This window comes from Nerophis ophidion, linkage group LG15, assembly GCF_033978795.1.
Source record: "Nerophis ophidion isolate RoL-2023_Sa linkage group LG15, RoL_Noph_v1.0, whole genome shotgun sequence".
NCBI lineage: Eukaryota > Metazoa > Chordata > Actinopteri > Syngnathiformes > Syngnathidae > Nerophis > Nerophis ophidion.
In genome coordinates this window covers 35,974,283-35,996,718 of record NC_084625.1, presented here as the reverse complement: position 1 = coordinate 35,996,718, position 22,436 = coordinate 35,974,283, and the positions used below count along the sequence as shown (strand labels likewise).

General features: G+C 44.3%; 1 protein-coding gene across 3 annotated transcripts in view; it reads left to right on the top strand.

The window, feature by feature from the left end:
• The window catches only part of zmp:0000000991 (mucin-2), a 52,242-nt gene extending 45,922 nt beyond the window's left edge, over window positions 1-6,320 (top strand). For all 3 annotated transcript variants that reach the window (XM_061922095.1, XM_061922096.1, XM_061922097.1), the window contains one exon: window positions 704-6,320. In XM_061922095.1, coding sequence (XP_061778079.1) covers window positions 704-5,272 — 4,569 coding nt within the window. In that variant the 3' untranslated portion in view covers window positions 5,273-6,320. The remainder of the gene's footprint in view (window positions 1-703) is intronic.
• The last annotated feature ends 16,116 nt before the right edge of the window (window positions 6,321-22,436 follow it).

The following is a 22,436-nucleotide window of genomic DNA, read 5'->3' as shown; positions in this document are numbered from 1 at the left end:
TAATAATGTAACTGCATCATAAAGCCTACATGAACTCTATGGTGTTCAGGGATGAATAGTCTCTCCTATTGCTATTGTACTATTGTTTCAGCTATAGTTACATTAATCATTAGTAATGTAGCAGCCTAGTTTTGAATGGCAGGGTTCCTGCTATCACATGTTGATACAAAAATATAACATTTACATAATAAAAATCAACTACAGGATTCCCAAATGCTGTAATAAATTAAGCATGATGAGTTGAACATATGTCAGCATGTGGCATAATAATTACATACTTAGTATTTCAGGTGACTAGAACTGTTTTGTTTTTACTTTATGGAAAAAGTATTGAGATATATATTGTATGTCGCCATTCAGCAAATACAGCGGAATACAGTCTGTAGTCTATTACCCCCCAGGTTATGTGGTGGCAGCGACGAGGTGGAGACGTGATGGCGACAGGTCGAGTTACACCAATCCTAACACCCACCCAGCCCCTTCCCCGGTCTGTCCGCCGGAGGGACACCACCTTAACTAACAGATTTTTTGGGGGGAACACTGCTGACTAATCTAATTTATATCAAAGTGTGATTTCTATTGTCGTTATCCCTTGAGAATACTGCTGCCATTTTAGGGGGAAATTGTGGTTGTCTATGCTATGTACTTCTGTTTCCAGTACAGGTGTTTGGATTAGCTTTTTAAAAATGTTTTGTTTTGACAGGTGATTGGGCCAATTCCCCTGCCAGACACCTCAAGAGATGTAACCAACGATTTTCCATTACCAGAGAAAAAAACATTTCTGGTCAAAGACCAAGAGATTCTTGTAGTTTGCCATGAAGCCAGAAGTATATGTCAATTGCAGCAAAGATTGAGTAGTTACTCTGAGTTAGAGCAAACATTAAAGAACCAAGGTAATGTTGAAGAGCAGTCTGACCCCAGTGGAGCCATGTTGTCTTCTGCTATGGTTACTGTTCTGGCTCCAAATTGGACTGGCCGGCTTCGACGGTCCAAGAGATTTGAGTCAACTGGGAGTTTAGAAACCCTGGCAAATCTTCAAGACGGGGAAGACTCTCTTTCACAGGATCACACTCAAGGGGATGTAGAAAGTGTGTACAACATATTGCGAGTCCCATCAAGAGTTCCATTTGAGTGTACCGGGCAGAACTCAAAGAGCTGGTCAGCAAAGAGTGGTCAGCCAAACATGGACTATGATTCAAAGAATAAAGTTGTCTGTACAACCCAGTTGGATATAAAAGAGACAGTGGGCAAGAAAGCAGAAGCAAGACTGACCATGGATGCAAATCCTCAAAACAGAAACTTGCAAGCTGGTCCTCAGGTGCGACACTCATCTATGAGTTCCAAACCAACAACAAGCAGTCTTCTTCTGTCATTAAGAAGATTAAACAGTCAAAAAGGGAAATCTAATCCTAGCCCGGCTCCTTCTGAAGTACCTCTGAAGAGTGATCAAAATGCAAAACTTTTCTCAACACAGCTCTCGCATCCATTTGCCAAACCTGGGCAAGAACTGTTTATGTCACTTCCCTCTTTGCCCATTTCTTCAAGACCACCTGAAAGTCACCCAGTTGGTTCCTCATTGCTGTCTAATCACCATGCAAGAGGCAAAACAAGCTTTCTTTCAACTGTACCCATAGATAAAGTCACAGATGACACACCCTTTGCCAAACCACCGCAAACAATGAACAGAACACAGCCAAGTGATTCATTGCTCAGTAGACGGGCATCAGAAAGGGCCCACAATTGGAGGGGTTCAGGCAGAAACCTAAACCTTTTGTCAGACAGCCCTGTGTCTGCACCAAGACTTCCCCACTTTGACTCAAACATACCATTGGCCTCATCTTTCATGTGGCAACAAACTGGCCAGCAAGGGAGTTCCACTCCAGTTCTCACGAACACACCCAGCATCCAAAACATGCCTAACACACCCTTAATTTCTATTTGTAACAACAATTGTGATCCAGCAGCTTCTATCCTAACAAATAGTGTTAACCGTCAAATCTCTCATAATAGTAGCAACAGTCCAGCAGAGTCAGTTTGCAATGGCAACCTTTTGAGGAAGCCACCAAGAGGAGTAACTCAAAGTGGTAAAGAGAAATATTCTGATGACACAATTGACAAAGTAAAGCTCGCCAAACTACTACTTGAGTCCAGATTAAAAAAAATGCAACCACAGAAATCTCCATGTATTCCTGACGGACCAACTTCTCTCCCAAGTAATGGCTCATTAAATGAACATAGGAGTGAATTGTCACCCAGGCTCTCGAAGAACAAAAATAACCAATGCTCTCCCAGGGTTAATGCCACACATCGTTCTCCACAACACCAGAACCCTCCATGGCTTGATACTACCAGCACTTTCAAGAGTCAGGTAGACACCTCCGAAAGTGGCCGTAGTCCCCAAAATGATCACCAAAACCACCAATCTGCTTGTCTTTCAGTCCAAAGCACCATAAAGACAACCTCATTCCATGGTTCGACATCCCAACCATCTACCACAACACCACTTCTTGGTTTTGTAAGGAGTTATTCGCCCAACCCTAAGGCTTTCCGACCAAAATCTATGCCCTGTCTTATTCCTGCAGAAAATAATTGTAGTCCAGAAACTATCACACCTTCAAATGCCAACCCAACCTGTCAAAGAGTGCCCCTTCCTACTCCTAAACCCTTTGCTACCCCAAGCCATCCAAACATGATTGACACTGATCCAAAAAACCCCAAAGTGGGAGGCATTTTAACCACCCACTCAGAAAGGGAGACAAAATATGTCAGCCTCCCAGGACATGTAAAGAGAGTGAAGCATGTCATGTGGGGGGACTGTGAGAATTCTGAGCCCCCGGACAGTCCAGCTCCTTCTCCGTTACCTCGCTCAATGTCTCAGCGACCCATTAGATCACCGTCCATCTTCTCCTTTTTAAGATTGAACAGTCAAAACACAAAAAACACTCCTCTTTGCACTACATCATCCAAGTCTTCCAACCCAAAGGTAGGAAAAGAGGGAAAGTATCACTCTCCATCATCTGACTCTACTGATCAAGTATCAAAAGAGGGGGGGCATTCCAACCAATCCAAGCAAAGCCTTGATCCTGCAGTGATTGTTAGTCGAGACAAACTTGCCACAGACCTGCACAGACTGCAGAGTTCGGTATCATTGCAGGCTGTTTCAGTCCTGTCAACTGGTCCTTCCCCATCTCCTGACTTGTCAAGTGGGTACAAGATTCGTTACAGCCCCCCACCTTACTCTACTCTCATTTCTAACCGTGGTGAAACTAAGAAAACGACTCCCAGGTCACCACTGTTCCAAAATATTGATTCAAATTATAGACCAAATCATGATTTACATTCTCATCCAGTCGCAGATGCAGCTTTACCCATGTCCAAACCAATACCACCACCTAGGAAACTATCTAAATGTTCTCCTCTTCAGAATGAAATTTCATCACATGAGATTTCCTTCAGTAGTGTTTCCCTGACAGATGATATCAACAACAATTGCAAGAATATCAGCCGTAATCAGCAGAATTGTCCCGAGTACAGATTTAGGGTCACCCCTCAGTCGCTGCATGATGAAAAGTATCAAAGCACCAAAATTGATTCATCTTGTCTTGGTTCAGAGAACACAAGAGTAGAGCCTTTGCAACATTTATTAAAGATGTCAAATGAACAGTCTAATGAAACTGTGAGTCATTCAAATCACAGCTCAAGTGGCAGCAGCTCAACAGAGAGCCGGTCTGTTACTGATGAAGTTTGTAACAAACGAGTGAAGGAGAGCCTAATGGGTAAATTCAAACTCTTTTCGTCAGAGAGCAACAATGAGCAGAGCCCAAAGAGGCGTCGTTTTGTCAAGAAGAGCATCACGACACCAAACTCCAGGTCACTTATGTCCGAATCAGAAAAAGCCAACAAGACTAATAGGAAAATGGACCAGGTTTTGAACAAACTGAAACAAACTTTCAGCACAAGACGCTCTGAAGATGATCCCTCATTTTCATGGAAATGGAGGCGAGCTTCAGAAACGCTCTCACTCAGTGAACTCAGTGGTACCAGTGATGCCACTATTGAGGGTAACATAACTTTAGAGCAAGATCTGAAAAAGATCATGATGAAGGACAACAAAAGGAGAAAAGATGGCGAAGAGCATGAACAGAACAGACACACCATCATACCAACCTCATCTGTGCAAAACTCCATGACAGAAGATAAATTCTTCATTTGGCCCGACCAGTCAAGTCCTAAAGCTAACCAAGACAAACTACAATGTATGTCAGACCAGTTTGATGTTCAACCAACAAACCAGTACCTTCTGTGTCCAGATAGGAGTCAGAGTCCGAGTCATACTACAAAGATTCGTAAGTCTACATCAAGTCCCAAAAGTCCTTTCTCCCCATTCTCCTGCCTTTCCGCGCTCTCGCCATATTCGTCACCCGATGTAGTAGACGATAGTGTCTTCTACAGTCCAAAGCTGCAGAACCGGACGGAGTCCTTATCACCAGGCGAACCCGGGGAGGGAATTAGCCTGGCGAGTTCAAGGAAAAGCCAAGCGTCCACAGTTCGACCAAGTGTAGGTCCAATGCACAGCAAAGAAGAACAAACATCTTGCTATGCTGACTTAAAGTATGGCATTGAGCCAGGGAGGTCCTTCTCTGTAAGCTCAGTCCTCTCCAGTCGGTCATCAAGGCCCGGACGAATCTCCACCGGGCCCAGGTTCATGAGTGTAGGTGACCTTTCTGAACCCGAATCAACTTATGGAGGAGCGAATGAGGATTTTAATTCATGGCTTTCTATGAAAAGCATTCAAAGACCAAAATCCAATTACCTAATGCAGTGCTATTTCCTCAGTGAAGCGGGTAAAGGCCGATCAAGATCTCTCCCTCGATCGCTGACCAGCCGTCTGGCTCAGTGGAGTTCAGGGGTTCCCGTTTGTCCCCCTGCTGCCTCCACAGCCTCAAAGTCACCCCATCTTTGCGGAGACATGAACACGAGTCACTTTGACTGGGATTCAGTGAGTCCCCCAACTCCTCCCCTAACACCTCCTTTGTCCCCACATACCAGACGCATGTCTAAACCCCCCAGTGTTTCCTCTCCAAATTTTCCAAGCCCACCTTTAGAACAATTGGACAACCTGTCCAACAGGGGGCATTTGCCCTCCCGGGGTTATATCTCCAGCCTAAGCAGCACCTTTGAAGAGTCCTCGGACAGCAACTCAGACACAACGACAGATGACGAATACTACTTAGAAGAAAGTGAAGACGAAGAAAAAGAGACAGAATTGTAAGGGCGGAATAGTTTCAATTTTGTAAAATTTCCTTTGATGCGGGACTTTATACTGTAAGAAATAGGAGAGAGACTTGCAACAAGAAAGTATACAGATGTCATGTTGGCGATTTGTGGACAAGCTTTGATTTAAAAGGATGTATGTACTGTATATATGCACAATATGCTCTACACGATTTTAATGTACGAAAGGCTCAGCACTCCTATTTTGGACAGCTGTATGGCTCCATTGCGGGATTTACATCCGTGGAGTTGTTTTAACCCTCAGGTTTGATGCAATGCATTAGCTGTATTCCACTGGGATTTTTTGTGCACAAATCATGGTTTTATTTTGTAACATATCATAACACAAAATGTCTTATATTTGGAGTCTAAAGATTTTTGCAGGCAAAACTGCAGGTGCAGCGAAATTACATAAAACCACTTGTACGGACACTGGCTCTCAATAGGATATTCAGAGTCGTCTCATATTTGGGTCCATACTTGTAAAAATGAGCCAAATGGTCTGTTTTATTGATGTTTATTTGCCAAATGGTTACAAGGATGAAAGGTGGATTTAATTTACCAACAACCCCACTAGGTAGTGGCACTAAACTGTAACTTGCTTTTATCCACTGGCTGCTTGAATGCTTAAAAAAAAAATCACAATCTCCGCGAGGATACACCCTGGTCGTTCTATGATGTTTTTTTTTTTCTGTTGATAAGCAATAACTCCATTGGTGAAGGAGAATCCATGTTTTTTTCAAAATTATTTTTTTGCCATTTTATTTGTGCTGAGATGTTAATTTTCATAACCACTTTTTTGGTAAAATGGTGGCGACATGGCCAGGATGTACGCCACCTTCCGCCTGAGTAAATTTGGGATAGGCTCCAGCAACCCAGCAACCCCAAGAGGTAGAACATGGATGGATGGGTCTGGGGAATGTGGTAAATTAACATTTGTTATCAAACATAAAGTGCTTGATATTGTTTGTCTTAATATTTGCACAGTGACAGTTGAAAGTCTTAATATATCAGTTTTGTGAATAAATGCAATGTTTGAAACCTTTTGGAAACGTCTGCTTTTTGCCTGATTCCACTAGTTTTATTTTGTTGCCTATAATGGTGACCGATGGTTAAACAGACAGAGTTACACAGTAGGTTATAAAAGAGTCACACACACTGTGGTTTACTTTGTACCCTTACCTATTGCAGCAATTAGAGGTTGCCATGGAGGCAACAGACATAACTTGACATCATCTGCTTCCCTTGTCATAGCTCTGAATTTAGAATGAGCTTTTTCCATTATGTCATCAGTTGGAAAGTGCAGCTGTGTGTGTGTGCGTGTGCGCACGCACACAGAACTCAATAGTAAATGGGTGGCTGAAGAATAGGCAACTTTTGTGAAACACATTCTGTATTCTACACAGGTACGTCTGTAGTTGCAACAAGCCATTTCTGGAAGTTACGCATGCACTTTAAAACAACTGAAAATTCTAATACAATTGTAAATAATATTACAATGTTTCGACTTAATACCACTAGGGATAGAGCCGTTTTCCAGTATGTGCAGTATAAGAGTTACAAATGTCAGCAGTGTTGGCATTCACTTAACAATAAACTCTCAAGGGAAAATTGTAACTTTGTGTGTGTGTGTGTGCACGCAAGTGTTTTGTTTAGAAATGTTAGCTTAAGCCTTCTACCTATTAATTTTAACTACCATTATAATTATTATTTTCTTGAAATGGTGTTATGAACATATACTATTTAGTATATTTAATATTCTGAATACATTTAAAAAAATATTTACTAAATACTGAAATTAGGATTAGATATTTTATTATGAATCTTATATGAAGCCACATACAGTTTAAAAAAAATTTAAATTGTTTTGTGTGTGTACATTTAAACTTTCCTAATAAGTAAATCAATAATATTTTGTATTGTGTATTTTTTTATTTCATTTTTAATTATTCCCTTTTGGGGGGGGGTGTTAACCTTCTAAAAGCCACTGGTTTTATGTTAAAAACTCATAAATTAATGTGCTTATTCTCATAAATTAATGTGCTTATTCTCACTATTAGGCAACTTTGATTTTCATTTCATTCTTTTTCTAAAGTGTCAAATTTTAAAACAAAACTAATATTGACTATTTTGTTGGTGTGAAATAGTGTCCAAAACATATATTATTATTAGGTTTATTTTATTTTAAATATATCTGGTATCTAACATAAAGTCAGCATATACAGTAAAAAAAAAAATTGGGAAATCAAAAAAGAATAGTTTCTATGTGTTACATTTGAACTTCCCTTACAGTAAAATATCAATCATACTTAAAAAAATAAAAAAAAGCCAAATATACTTACTGCGCAGCACTCAAACAAATAACATAACAAATATTATGTTTATGATACCATTTCAAACAAACAAAATAGTGAATAGGAAAAACAATGACACTAGAAAAGTACCAATAAAAATGTATGTTGCAAAATAATATTAACTTAAGGACATGTTATTTTTGCCAATAAAACAGTGGTTTTAGAAGCTTAAGACACTAAAATATTATAATATTTTGAACATATGATATTTGACAGGGGCAGCACGGTGGCAGAGGGGTTTGTGCGTATGCCTCACAATGCGAAGGTCCTGAGTAGTCCTGGGTTCAATCCCGGGCTCGGGATCTTTCTGTGTGGAGTTTGCTTGTCCTTCCGTGACTGCGTGGGTTCCCTCCGGGTACTCCGGCTGCCTCCCACTTCCAGGTTCGCTCCGGGTACTCCGGCTTCCTCCCACTTCCAAAGACATGCACCTGGGGATAGGTTGATTGACAACACTAAATGGTCCCTAGTGTGTGAAAGTGAGTGGGAATGTTGTCTGTCTATCTGTGTTGGCCCTGCGATGAGGTGGCGACTTGTCCAGGGTGTACACCGCCTTCCACCCAATTGTAGCTGAGATAGGCACCAGCGCCCCCCGCGACCTCAAAGTGAATAAGCGGTAGAAAATGGATGGATGGAGAGATAGACACTGCAGACACATTTGCTAATGTTAGCTGTAGCGAGCTGGCTAGCCCAACTTGTAGCAGCCCTAAGCGACCTACAAGCCACAGTGAACCGGTTGAGACGCATACTAGATTTAGCCCTTTAGCTAGTACACCAGCCGACCGGGCACCACACCTTAGTCAAGCGAACTCCATCAACCGATACATACAGTTTAGTAAACCAGCCATATTTCAGTGTATTCCCGGGGCCAGAGCACCTGACATATAAGCTAGTCTTTAGGGGCTAACTCGCAACAGGACTAGTAAACACATAGGACAGGCTAATTGCACCACTAGCTATGTTGGCTAAAATGACACGAGGGTGAGACAGTCAGAGATTACAAAGAGGAACATAGCTAGGACTTGTAATCTCGCTACAACGATGTCCAGGCATCGAGTACTTGTCTCTGACTCCCTGTCTGTGAGAGGCAATGATGAGAGGTACAGCAGATTAGTCTTGCTAAACAAGTGGCTGGCTTGTTTTTGTAGAGAATGTTTCTTGATAATTGGCCCGCTTTCTGGAGCAAACCTTGCTTGCTGAGGAAGGACAGCCTTCACCCTAACCGGGAATGTGCCATCACTCTATCTAGGAATAAGTAAACCTTGACTAACTACACTAGTGCAAGCTCGAACACAGGCAATTACAGTGTCTGTTAGTCCGGGTGAGGAATCAGTTAAGCCAAACTAACCAGCGCCAGGCTGGAAAACTCCTGCACACATAGCATTTTTCGTAGAATAATACACAACTTACATAATGTTTTTTTTTTGTAGTGACTGTGCCAGAGGTGAACATGTATTCTACTGAGGTGGCAAAGTATGACGCATTCACTAAATCGCAACACCAACCAAATATTCTCAAGATCGCCATTATATCAATTGTGATCGAAATTATTTAAGGCACACTTCACAAAATAAACGTATTGTTATTAATATCAGTACTACGGATACTAGTAATAAAAATTCCCCAAAACAGCCCACTATTCGTAATATGGACTTTTTAATTATCAGATCATTGTCCTGCGATGAGATGGTGACTTGTCTAGGGTGTACGCCGTCTTCCGCCCGATTGTAGCTGACATAGGCACCAGCGCCCCCTGTGACCCCAAAGGGGAATAAACGGTAGAAAATGGTTGGATGGATGGGTCTCCCAAAACATTATCAGTTAATGAGGTATTTAGAGACAACAGTCTTAATGTCATTTGTCCCAGCAAAACCTGGCTAAAACCAGATGAATTGTTCCCGCTTAAGTGCCTAAGTACAGTATATATTTTGAGGTGCTTACTACAAGGTCTGTCAAACTGCTACCTCTCTATCTGGCTGTTATCTTAGCGCTGCTTTCGATACCGTCAATCATCACATTTTATTAGAACGTATCAAAACACCTGTGGGTATGTCAGACTTAGCCTTTTCTTGGTTTAACTCCTACCTTTCGGACAGGATGCAGTGTGTCTCCCTTAACACTGTGACCTCGGAGTATGTTAAGGTATTGTGCAGAGTTCCACAGTGTCCTTGGCACTGCACTCTTCAGCATCTATATGCTGCCGCTATGTGACATCATACACAAATTCTGTGTTAGCGTTCACTGTTATGCTGATGACACCCAACTCTACATGCCCCTAAAGCTGACCAACACGCCAGATTGTAGTCAGCAGGAGGCGTGTTTGAATGAAATTAAACAATGGATGTCAAGCAACTTTTTGCAACGTCACGCAAAGAAAACGTGAATGCTGATTATTGGTCCTGCCAGACACCGGCACCTATTTAATAATACCACCTTAACATTTGACAACCAAACAATTACACAAACCGACTCGGTAAAGAATTTCAGTATTATCTCCGACCCAACTCTCTCGTTTGAGTCACACATTAAGAGTGTTACTAAAACAGTCTTCTTTCATCCCTGCAATATCGCTAAAATGTATCCCATTTTGTCCACCACCAACGCTGAGATCATTATTCATGCGTTCGTTATGTCTCATCTCGATTACTGTAACGTATTATTTTCAGTTCTCCCTATGTCTAGCAATAAAAGATTACAGTTGGTACAAAATGCGGCCGCTAGACTTTTGACAAGAACAAGAAATTTTGATCATATTACGCCTATACTGGCTCACCTGCACTGGCTTCCTGTGCACTTAGGATGCAACTTACTACTTACTATAAAATAGTAAACGGTCTCACTGCATCCTATCTTGCTGATTGTATTGTACCATATGTCCCGGCCAAAAATCTGCGTTCAAAGAACTCCGGCATATTAGTGATTCGTAGAGGCCCAAAAATGTCTGCAGGCTTTAGAGCGTTTTCTGTTCTGGCTCCAGTACAGTTAGAGATGCTACCTCATTAGAAGCATTTAAGTCCATCCATCCATTTCTACCGCTTATTCCCTTTTGGGGTCGCGGGGGGCGCTGGCGCCTATCTCAGCTACAATCGGGCGGAAGGCGGGGTACACCCTGGACAAGTCGCCACCTCATCGCAGGGCCAACACAGATAGACAGACCACATTCACACTCACATTCACACACTAGGGCCAATTTAGTGTTGCCAATCAACCTATCCCCAGGTGCATGTCTTTGGAAGTGGGAGGAAGCCGGAGTACCCGGAGGGAACCCACGCATTCACGGGGAGAACATGCAAACTCCACACAGAAAGATCCCGAGCCTGGATTTGAACCCAGGACTGCAGGAACTTCGTATTGTGAGGCAGATGCACTAACCCCTCTGCCACCGTGAAGCCCTGCATTTAAGTCCCATCTTAAAACTAATTTGTATACTTTAGCCTTTATATAGATCCCTCTTTGGAGTTGATCTGCTGTCTCTCTTTTCTACTCTGCCCCCCTCTACTGCGTGGAGAGGTTATCAGCTGACCACGGATCAGCCTTCACGGATGACGCGCAAGCTGTTCAAAGTCGGGACCCAGGATGTGTGCTGATGCAGTTTATCAACTGCATCGGTTTGTGACGTCCCTGCGCTGCTCACTTGTCTCCATTTGTAATCATCCCCTGTTGGCCTCCCAATGGACTGGACTTTCACATGAAGTCGGGACCCGGGGTCAACACTCCTTTTGCATCAGTCGGTGATGCATAAGGATGCAAGAGGTTTCCCTGCTGGCCCCACTATGGACTGGACCCTCACATTATTATCTGTATCCACTCTGCATCCATTGCGGAGGTCACCCAGGGAGGGAAGGGGTCCATACATCTGCGGTCCCTTTGAAAGTGTCTCGTTGTTCCCTTTGGGTTGAGTTTTATCCTACCCTGATGTGGGATCTGAGTCGAGGATGTCGTCGTGGCTTGTGCAGCCCTTTGAGACACTGTGATTAAGGGCTATGTAAATAAACTTTAATTGATTGACTTGGAATATTACTTTTGATTTTCATTGATATACACAAAGCACATAATGACGAAAAATGCCAATATTCTAAAAACTGTGCAATATACAGTCCCATTTTAATAATTTACAAGCATATCTTATCATTTGGTTCAATGTATATGCTTATACTGTTTGGTATTTCTTCTGCAAATAAATTAATGTTCTGATTAACTATTGCGGACCTGGCTTGTTAATATAGCTAATTTTAGGTTACACTGCTCTTTGGTGGATTCAAATAGACACATACTTTATTAGTCTCTTAAGAGAAATTCATATTCATCATGGAAAAACTGAGGAGGATTTTTTGTGGGAAAGCCAGAATAAAAGGCCATAAATCCCACAATCTTATAGTTCATACAGTACGTCCATCCGTCCATTCATTTTTTACCGCTTATTCCCTTTGGGGTCGCGGGGGGCGGTGGAGCCTATCTCAGATACAATCGGGCGGAAGGCAGGGTACACCCTGGACAAGTCGCCATCTCATCGCAGGGCCAACACAGATAGACAGACAACATTCACACTCACATTCACACACTAGGGACCATTTAGTGTTGTCAATCAAACTATCCCCAGGTGCATGTCTTTGGAGGTGGGAGGAAGCCGGAGAACATGCAAACTCCACACAGTAAGATCCAGAGCCCGGGATTGAACCCAGGACTACTCAGGGCCTTCGTATTGTGAGGCAGACGCGCTAACCCCTGTCCCACCGTGCGGCCCGGTGCTGATACAGTATATACATCCATCCATCTTCTTCCGCTTATCCGAGGTCGGGTCGCCGGGCGCAGCAGCCTAAGCAGGGAAGCCCAGACTTTCCTCTCCCCAGCCACTTCGTCCAGCTCTTCCAGGGGGATCCCGAGGCGTTCCCAGGCCAGCCGGGAAACATAGTCTTAACGTGTGATACAGTATGTATGGAGGTTAATTTGTGTCTAAATTACATAAGCTTTTTTTTTACACTGAATTTATGTAACCAAACGTTTGAATTTTATGAACTGATTTTTTTACATCAAATTTTGCCGATAATTTTATTAACATTTTATTGTATTTTATTTTTATAATTTAATTAAATTTGCAGGAAAAGATCTTGAGTTTTGAGGCAACAAATATTTCAGCGCCAACATTTTTTATACTATATTTGAATACACTCTATTTTGACAAACTTGTTTTGTATTGGTATTTCATTGTCATTTTTGTGTTAATATTTATTTCACTGTTTCTTTATTATCACTTTTCGTATCATGTTTGTACATATCGTATTTGCTGATGCTGTTCTGTTGTTATTGTTATTGTTGTGTTTGTTGTTGTTGTTGTCTCTGTCTTATTTTCTTTTTCCTGCAATTTTTCTTTCTATGCCCTCCTGTTCTGGTGCGGCTGCGCCAAATAATAATATACTGTAAATACATTTAATAATGTCAAACACAAATAAGGCAACAACAAATGTATCCCACACTTCTCTTTTGTAAAATGAATCTGTACAGCAAATAATAGTATTTACAGCAACAATATGATTTGCCTGAGTAGCTGGACAGGACAAAACATTTAAAATAAAAAATACACTGTTCAGTGTGTAGAAAACAAAAACTCTGTATAAGAATACAGTGCAAAAATATTTGTTGCCCATGACCCACTTCCGGTAAATTAAATTAAATTATTCAATCAAATTCAATTCAATTAAATTTTCATGTAAAAAAGAAAATAGTTCACAAAATTAAATCACAAAAAATTCAATTACATAAATTCAGTATCAAAGAAGCTTTCATAAAAAAAAAACAAATTAACCATGATACAAGACCCAATTCTAGTAAATTAGAAGGATTTAATCAATAAAATAAAACATTTATGAAATTGCCCGCATACATTGGTGTAAAAAAAAATCACTTCAGAAAATTGAAAAACAAAAAAATCTGTTGCATAAATTCAGCATATAAAAAAAACCCTTCCGTAATAAAGACACATTATTTTGTGGCGTACCTCAGGGATCAATACTTGGACCAAAACTGTTCAATCTCTATACAAACGACGTTTGTAAAGTTGCAAAGGACTTAAAGTTAGTATTAGATGATGCAATTGCATTTTGTGCGGCAGAGAACACAGAAGATAATACAAATAATAACAGAAGAAATGAACACATTAAAAAGATAGTCTGTTTTTGTTAAACTATCTTTGACGCTCAGTAAAATTAAAATAATGTTATTGTGGAGGTTTCCTGCGTCTCGCCCGGCTTCTTCTGACCACAGTATCACACAGCTCAGGATACAGGTTTGACACAGCATTTAATACATCTTTTACTCTACACAATTGTCCGTCTGTTCAGCTTCTCAGGTTTGACACAGTCTTTAATACATCTTTTACTTTACACAATTGTCCGTCTGTCCTGCGTCCTCCTGCGTCCTCATGCCTCTCTCCCTTTCATGGTCTCCAGCGCTGCTAATAAAGGGAACAGGTGATTAGACCACTCGTTCCAGCTGAGGTATCCACTCACCTGTTGGCTGGTTCATGGCCGGCCCCTGCACACACCCCGCCCGCAGGGGACGCGCGGAACACGCCCCTCTCCACATGCCTCCACCGCCAGACACAGGCCGGGCACCCGTCCGGCCGCGCCCACTCCCCCCCCCACCCAATAGCGGAGCGAGAGAGGAAGTCGGCCACGGCCATCTGAGCTCCCGGCCTGTGGACCACCCGGAAGTTGTAGGTAGGGCTGCAATGCGAGATACCACCGGGTGATCCGCGCATTGGCGTCTTTCATACGGTGGAGCCACTGGAGAGGTTTGTGATCCGAGCAGAGACTGAAGGCCCGCCCCAGCAGGGAGTAGCGGAGGACCCCGACCGCCCATCGGATGGTGAGGCACTCCCCCCCCCAAAGTGGTACCCCAGATACTGTACCTCCCTCCGGCCAACCGCGCACTTCGCCGGGTTGGCGGTGAGCCCCGCCCGCCTCAAGGACTCGGGCACCGCCCCCACCCGCCGCAGGTGATCTTCCCAGCTGCTACTCTGGATGATAACATCATCCAGGTAGGCAGCCGCGTATGCAGCGTGGGGTCGCAGCACCCGGTCCATGAGGCGCTGGAACGTGGCAGGCGCACCGAACAACCCGAACGGGAGCGTCACAAACTGGTATAAACCTGCCGGAGTGGAGAAGGCCGATTTTTCCCGGGACTCTGGTGATAAGGGAATCTGCCAGTAGCCCTTGGTTAAATCCAGTGTCGTGAAAAATCGAGCAGTGCCCAGCCGATCCAGAAGCTCGTCAACCCGAGGCATTGGGTACGCGTCAAAACGTGACACCTCATTCACCTTGCGGTAATCCACACAGAACCGCACAGACCCATCCTTCTACAAGAACGATAGGGCTGCACCACGCACTGTGGGATTCTTCTATTACTCCTAATTCCAGCATGGTTTTTAATTCGTCCCGAACTATTTTGCGTTTATGCTCGGGAAGCCTGTATGGCCGAGACCGCTGGTCTCAATATGATGTCGGATGAGATCCGTGCGCCCGGGCCGCGAGGAGAACACATCTGCATAGCGCCGCTGTAACTCAGCCACCTCCGCTCTTTGAGCCAATGTGAGTTGGTCATCACAGGGAAGAGGAGAAGTAGAGGCAGAGTGCGGGATCTCTGGCCCCAACTCCTCCTCCTCCTCTCTCACTACCGTCACCATGAAGACAGGCTAAATGGTAAATTTGTAAGCCTCCCCCTCGGTACGAGCGCCGAACCTCGTAATCCACATCATTTACCTGCCGTGTGACCTCAAAGGGTCCTTGCCACTTTGCTAGCAATTTGCAATTTTGAGCTGGAAGTTGGGAGTAGTACAAGTATTTTTTCTCCCGGTGAAAATTTTCTCAGCTGGGTTCCCTTGTTGTACGTACGCTGTTGCCGTTGCTGGGCGCGGAGCAAATTTTCGCGTGACAAGTGCCCCACCTGGTGGAGTTTTGCTCGCAGGTCCATAACGTATTGTATTTCGTTTTTACTGCGGCTTGAACCTTCCTCCCAGCTTTCTTTAATTAGGTCCAATACGCCGCGCAGCTTCCTGCCGTACAACAACTCGAACGGTGCAAAACCGGTAGAGGTCTGGTGTGCCTCCCGCATCGCAAACATTAGGGGATCCAGCCATTTATCCCAATTTGGTTTGTCATCGTGCGTGAACTTACAGATCATGGTTTTTAGCGTTTTATTAAACCGTTCCACCAGCCCGTCAGTTTGTGGGTGGTATACACTGGTGCGGATCGCTTTAATCCCCAATAACCCGTACAGTTCCTTTATCGTGCGTGACATAAAGGACGTGCCTTGGTCCGTCAAAATCTCTTTCGGGATTCCGACGCGGGAAATGACCGTGAAGAGTGCTTGCGCCACACTCTTGGCAGAGATGGAGCGCAGCGGCACTGCTTCGGGATACCGCGTTGCGTAGTCCACCAGAACTAACACAAAGCGATATCCCCGTGTGCTTGGGTTAAATGGTCCGATGAGGTCCATCCCAGTTCTTTCGAACGGGACCTCCATGAGTGGTAATGGGCGCAAAGGGGCCTTCGGGACGGCCGCCGGGTTTACCAGCTGGCAATCCGCACAGGCAGCACACCAGTGGCGTATGTCTGCCCGGATGCCTGGCCAATAGAAACGGACCATGACCCGAGTGAGTGTTTTCTCGTACCCCAAGTGGCCAGCGAGGGGATTGCAGTGCCCCGCCTGGAAAACCATTTCCCGGCAGGGTTTTGGCACCAACAACTGGGTGGACTCCTCACCTGTTCGAGTGTCACGGCTCACTCTATATAACCTATCCCTAATAATCACAAAGTGGGGGAATACCTGCGTTTTCCCCGGGCGCACCAGCTGACCGTCTATGCAAACCACCTGGTCCCAGGCCGCGCGCAAAGTTTCATCGCGGGACTGCTCAAGGGGAAAATCCTCCGTGGACTGCCAGCGGAGGGCCGGTGGGGCCTCCCGCGAAGCCCCTGCCGGTTCCTGCCTGTCAGTGCCGGATGAATCTGCGTCACCAGCGAGTACTGCGCGGATATTCCCCTGTCCTACAGTCCGTGAACGCATCCCCACACATTGTGTCACTAACTGGTTAAACCCCGGCCAATTTGTTCCTAAAATTATGGGATACGTAAGGTGCGCGCTTGCGGCAACCTTAACCTTATGCTTTTGACCCTCATACCAAATTTCCACTGGCACAATCGGATACTCGTGCACATCCCCATGAATACACCTGATTTTTCCCCGTGTCGCCTGCCTCAACACCCTGGGTCGAACCAGGTTTTGGTGAATCATGGACTGTTTACAACGCGAATCCACCATCGCCCGGTATGTACTCCCTTGTATTCTTACCGGTACACAGTACGTCTCTCCTAAATCGGGGGCGGGTGCTGGGGCCCCGACAACCTGCATCACCTGTCCCACCTCCATCAAGGAGCACTCTCGGCGCATGTGACCCGGTTGACCGCAACCCCAGCACACCGGCCCGGGTGTCTGAGGCGCACTCTGTGAGGGAAGCCCTCTCTGGACAGCGATGTTACCCTGAAACGGACAAGGAGTCAGACCATTATTTTCACCTTTCCCCCCCTTTGTGGGATGTGTATTTGTGTGTGACTGGGTGCGTGTGTGTGTGTGAGCTTGTGTTGATTGTTCAAGGAGGGGACCTGATCCTTGCTTCCCGGTCCTCCGGCCAGGTGAGGGCGCCACTCCAGTGCCAGTCGGTCTGGTGGTGGGAATCGTCGGCATGGAGCTGGGATGGGCCTTTCCGCTGCCTTTGGTGTGTTGTCCCTGTGGACCGCTAGGTGGTCCTCAGCCAGTGCCACTGCTGTTTTAACCTCCGTTGGATGGTGGTATCTCACCCATGCTGCGGTCCTGGGCGGGAGGGCGTCGACAAACTGCTCCAGGAGTATTCTTTCCACCACTTGAGGATCTTGCCCATTTGGTTGAAGCCATCTGTTCGCCGCGTCCCTCATTTGCTGCGCCAGGACGAATGGGCGGTCTTCTTGGCCCAATTTCATTGCTCGGAACCTTCTCCGGTGATCCTCCGAGCTGCTGCCGACCCGATCTAGGATGGCGTGTCGTAAATTGTCATACTGCATCCTGGCGGCTGCCGGAAGGGCCAACGCCGCTGGCTGTGCCTCCCCCACCAGAAGCGGTAGCAGCTTCACGCCCCACTCTGCCTCTGGCCATCTGCATGAGGTCGCCGTGGCCTCGAAGACATCCAGGAAGGTGTGGGGATCTTCTGCCTCCCCCATTCGCTGCATGGATGTCGCTGCTCCCCCTCCTACCATGGATCTGTCCATCAGCTACTGGATTAGCTGCGTCTGTTGCCGGCTCGCTGCCGATACCTCGGCCAGCACTTGCCCAAGCGCCTCCAGGGGTGATGTGGTGGACATCGTCGTGGTTCGCTTAAGTTGGGTGCCAGTTGGGGAGGTTTCCTGCGTCTCGCCCGGCTTCTTCTGACCCACAGCTCAGGATACAGGTTTGACACAGCATTTAATACATCTTTTACTCTACACAATTGTCCGTCTGTTCAGCTTCTCAGGTTTGACACAGTCTTTAATACATCTTTTACTTTACACAATTGTCCGTCTGTCCAGCTTTTCAGATGTCCCTTGTTCGTCTCTGTGCGTCTGTCCTCAATCAATCAATCAATCAATGTTTATTTATATAGCCCCAAATCACAAATGTCTCAAAGGACTGCACAAATCATTACGACTACAACATCCTCGGAAGAACCCACAAAAGGGCAAGGAAAACTCACACCCAGTGGGCAGGGAGAATTCACATTCAGTGGGACGCCAGCGACAATGCTGACTATGAGAAACCTTGGAGAGGACCTCAGATGTGGGCAACCCCCCCCCTCTAGGGGACCGAAAGCAATGGATGTCGAGCGGGTCTAACATGATACTGTGAAAGTTCAATCCATAGTGGCTCCAAGACAGCAGTGAGAGTCCCGTCCACAGGAAACCATCTCAAGCGGATCAGCAGCGTAGAGATGTCCCCAACCGATACAGGCGAGCGGTCCATCCTGGGTCCCGACGAGCGGTCCATCCTGGGTCTCGACTCTGGACAGTCAGTACTTCATCCATGGTCATCGGACCGGACCCCCTCCACAAGGGAGGGGGGGACATAGGAGAAAGAAAAGAAGCGGCAGATCAACTGGTCTAAAAAGGAGGTCTATTTAAAGGCTAGAGTATACAGATGAGTTTTAAGATGAGACTTAAATGCTTCTACTGAGGTAGCATCTCGAACTGTTACCGGGAGGGCATTCCAGAGTACTGGAGCCCGAACGGAAAACGCTCTATAGCCCGCAGACTTTTTTTGAGCTCTAGGAATCACTAATAAGCCGGAGTCTTTTGAACGCAGATTTCTTGCCGGGACATACGGTACAATACAATCGGCAAGATAGGCTGGAGCTAGACCGTGTAGTATTTTATACGTAAGTAGTAAAACCTTAAAGTCACATCTTAAGTGTACAGGAAGCCAGTGCAGGTGAGCCAGTACAGGCGTAATATGATCAAACTTTCTTGTTCTTGTCAAAAGTCTAGCAGCCGCATTTTGTACCAACTGTAATCTTTTAATGCTAGACATTGGGAGACCCGAAAATAATACGTTACAGTAATCGAGACGAGACGTAACAAACGCATGGATAATGATCTCGGCGTCTTTAGTGGACAAAATGGAGCGAATTTTAGCGATATTACGGAGATGAAAGAAGGCCGTTTTAGTAACGCTTTTAATGTGTGACTCAAAGGAGAGAGTTGGGTCGAAGATAATACCCAGATTTTTTACAGAGTCACCTTGTTTTATTATTTGGTTGTCAAATGTTAAAGTTGTATTATTAAATAGAGGTCGGTGTCTAGCAGGACCGATAATCAGCATTTCCGTTTTTTTGGCATTAAGTTGCAAAAAGTTAGCGGACATCCATTGTTTAATTTCATTAAGACACGCTTCCAACTGACTACAGTCCGGCGTGTTGGTCAGCTTTAGGGGCATGTAAAGTTGGGTGTCATCAGCATAACAGTGAAAGCTAATACCGTATTTGCGTATGACGTCACCTAGCGGCAGCATGTAGATGCTGAAGAGTACAGGGCCAAGGACCGAACCCTGGGGAACTCCACACGTTACCTTAACATAGTCCGAGGTCACACTGTTATAGGAGACGCACTGCATCCTATCAGTAAGATAAGAGTTAAACCATGACAGGGCTGAGTCTGAAATACCAATTCGTATTTTGATACGCTCTAATAAAATATTATGATCGACGGTATCGAAAGCAGCGCTAAGATCGAGGAGCAGCAACATAGATGACGCATCAGAGTCCATCGTTAGCAATAGATCATTAGTCAGTTTTGCGAGGGCTGTCTCAGTCGAGTGATTTGCCCTGAAACCGGATTGAAAGGTTTCACATAGATTGTTAAACGCTAAGTGCTCATTTAGCTGCTCTGCAACAATTTTTTCGAGGATTTTCGAAATAAAGGGAAGGTGAGACACCGGTCGGTAGTTTACCATGAGGTCTGGATCGAGGTTAGGTCTTTTAAGGAGAGGATGAATAACCGCTTTTTTGAATGCAACGGGAACAGTGCCCGAGGAAAGTGATAAGTTTATAATATTTAGCACTGATGGACCTAATAATACAAAAAGCTCCTTGATAAGTTTCCCAGGAAGTGGGTCAAGTAAACATGTTGTTTGTTTTATTCCATTTACACGTTGTAACAATCCTTCTAATGTTATTTCATCAAAACGAGAGAAACTATTTTGGATATTTGCAGTATCCGCCGTATATACAATCGTATCTGTGTTACTATAACCCCGTATAATCTCCTTTCTAATAAGTTCAATTTTCTTATTAAAGAACTTCATAAAGTCATCTGCCGAATGGGTGGAGCTACTGGAAGGAGTCCCTTGTTGGGTTAGCGATGCTACTGTACTAAACAAAAATTTTGGATCGTTTTTATTAATGCGGATGAGATTTGAGTAATAATTAGTTTTAGCTAAGGTAAGCATGCGTTTATAAGTTATTAAACTATCACTCCATGCTTGATGGTGCACCTCAAGTTTAGTCGTGCGCCATTTGCGTTCCAGCTTTCTACATAATAATTTCTGAGCTCTAGTTTCTTCAGTAAACCATGGCGTACGCCTTTTTGGAGCCTTTTTTAACTTCAGCGGTGCTATACTATCAATGGTTTCGCGCAGGGCGTTGTTAAAGTTGTTAGTGAGGTTATCAATAGAGCCCACATACTTTGGGAACGGTGCCATTACCGAGGGCAGTAGGTCCGCAAGAGTCGTCATTGTGGCAGCATTAATGTTGCGGCTGCTATAGCAGTTATTATTATTATTAGCTTGCCGAACATGAGTCTGAACTTCGAATTTTATAAGGTAATGATCGGACATTACTTTAGTATACGGGAGTATCATAACTTTGGAGACGGTGATACCTCTGACAAGCACTAGGTCTATCGTATTACCGCTGCGATGCGTCGGTTCATTTATTATTTGTGTAAGACCACAGCTATCAATTATAGTCTGGAGCGCCACGCACGGTGGGTCCAATGGGGTATTCATATGGATATTAAAGTCCCCCATTATAATTATATTATCGGCGTGCGTCACTAGATCAGCAACAAACTCTGAGAATTCACTAATAAAGTCCGAATAGGGCCCTGGAGGGCGGTAGATAACGGCCAGGCACAGAAGCAGAGGTGTGGCAGACTTCATAGAAAGCACCTCAAACGATTTATATTTATTATTTAAGTTAGGACTAAAGTTAAAGTTTTCGTTGTATATTAGTGCGACACCCCCTCCCCTTTTGAGGTGACGGGCAATATGCGCATTCGTCCTGCGTCCTCATGCCTCTCTCCCTTTTATTCTTCTTCTTCTTTTGTTTTTATGGCGGTTGGCAAGCAACCTTCTGGTGTGCATTACCGCCACCTACTGTAATGGAGTGTGGACCGAGGTGGATCCCTACTCTATATTCTTTTACTTAACCCAGTGTTTTTTAAATATGTGTATATTGCTTTATATCCTATGTTTTCTGAATGCAATCCTAATATACCTCCCACTTCTAACCTAATATTTTCTTTTGCTAACTTATTTTCCAGTATTTCTGTTTCTCTATTATATTTCCTACATTGTATTAAAACATGGTCAACATTTTCTATCTGGTGGCAAAAATCACACAGCCCTGTAGTATGTTTGCCTATCAATTTTAGTGAACTATTTAGATATGTATGGCCTAATCTCATTCTAGTAATAATGTATTCTTCTTTCCTATTCCTACCCCCTCCTCTCATTACACCTACCTTCCTCTGGACTTTGTAAAACTCTCTACCTTTTGTTTCCTTATTCCAATTATCCTGCCACTTTATATTGTGTTCTATCTTAATTATGCTCTTCACTTCTTCTTTACTGTGCTTAATCTCCATGTTTACTTCTGTTTTAGTGGTTGCTTGTTTTGCGTACCTATCAGCTAACTCATTTCCCTCTACTCCTACATAAGCAGGAACCCAGAGAAATGTTACCACACCTCCCGCTTTATTTATTCTGTAGATTGCCTGAACTATTTCATAAACTATAATTAGTCTTGTTTCTGATGTTATGTTTTTTATGCTCGTCAATGCACTGCTGGAGTCCGAGCACACGACTACTTTCCTAGCTTTGTTTTCCTCTATCCAGTTAACTGCCATATAAATTGCTACCAATTCCCCCGTAAAAACAGATAGTTTATCACTAATTCTTTTATTCAACACTATATTTCTCTGTGGGATAACTGCAGCAGCTCCTACTTTACTATTTAAAGTTTTTGATGCATCTGTG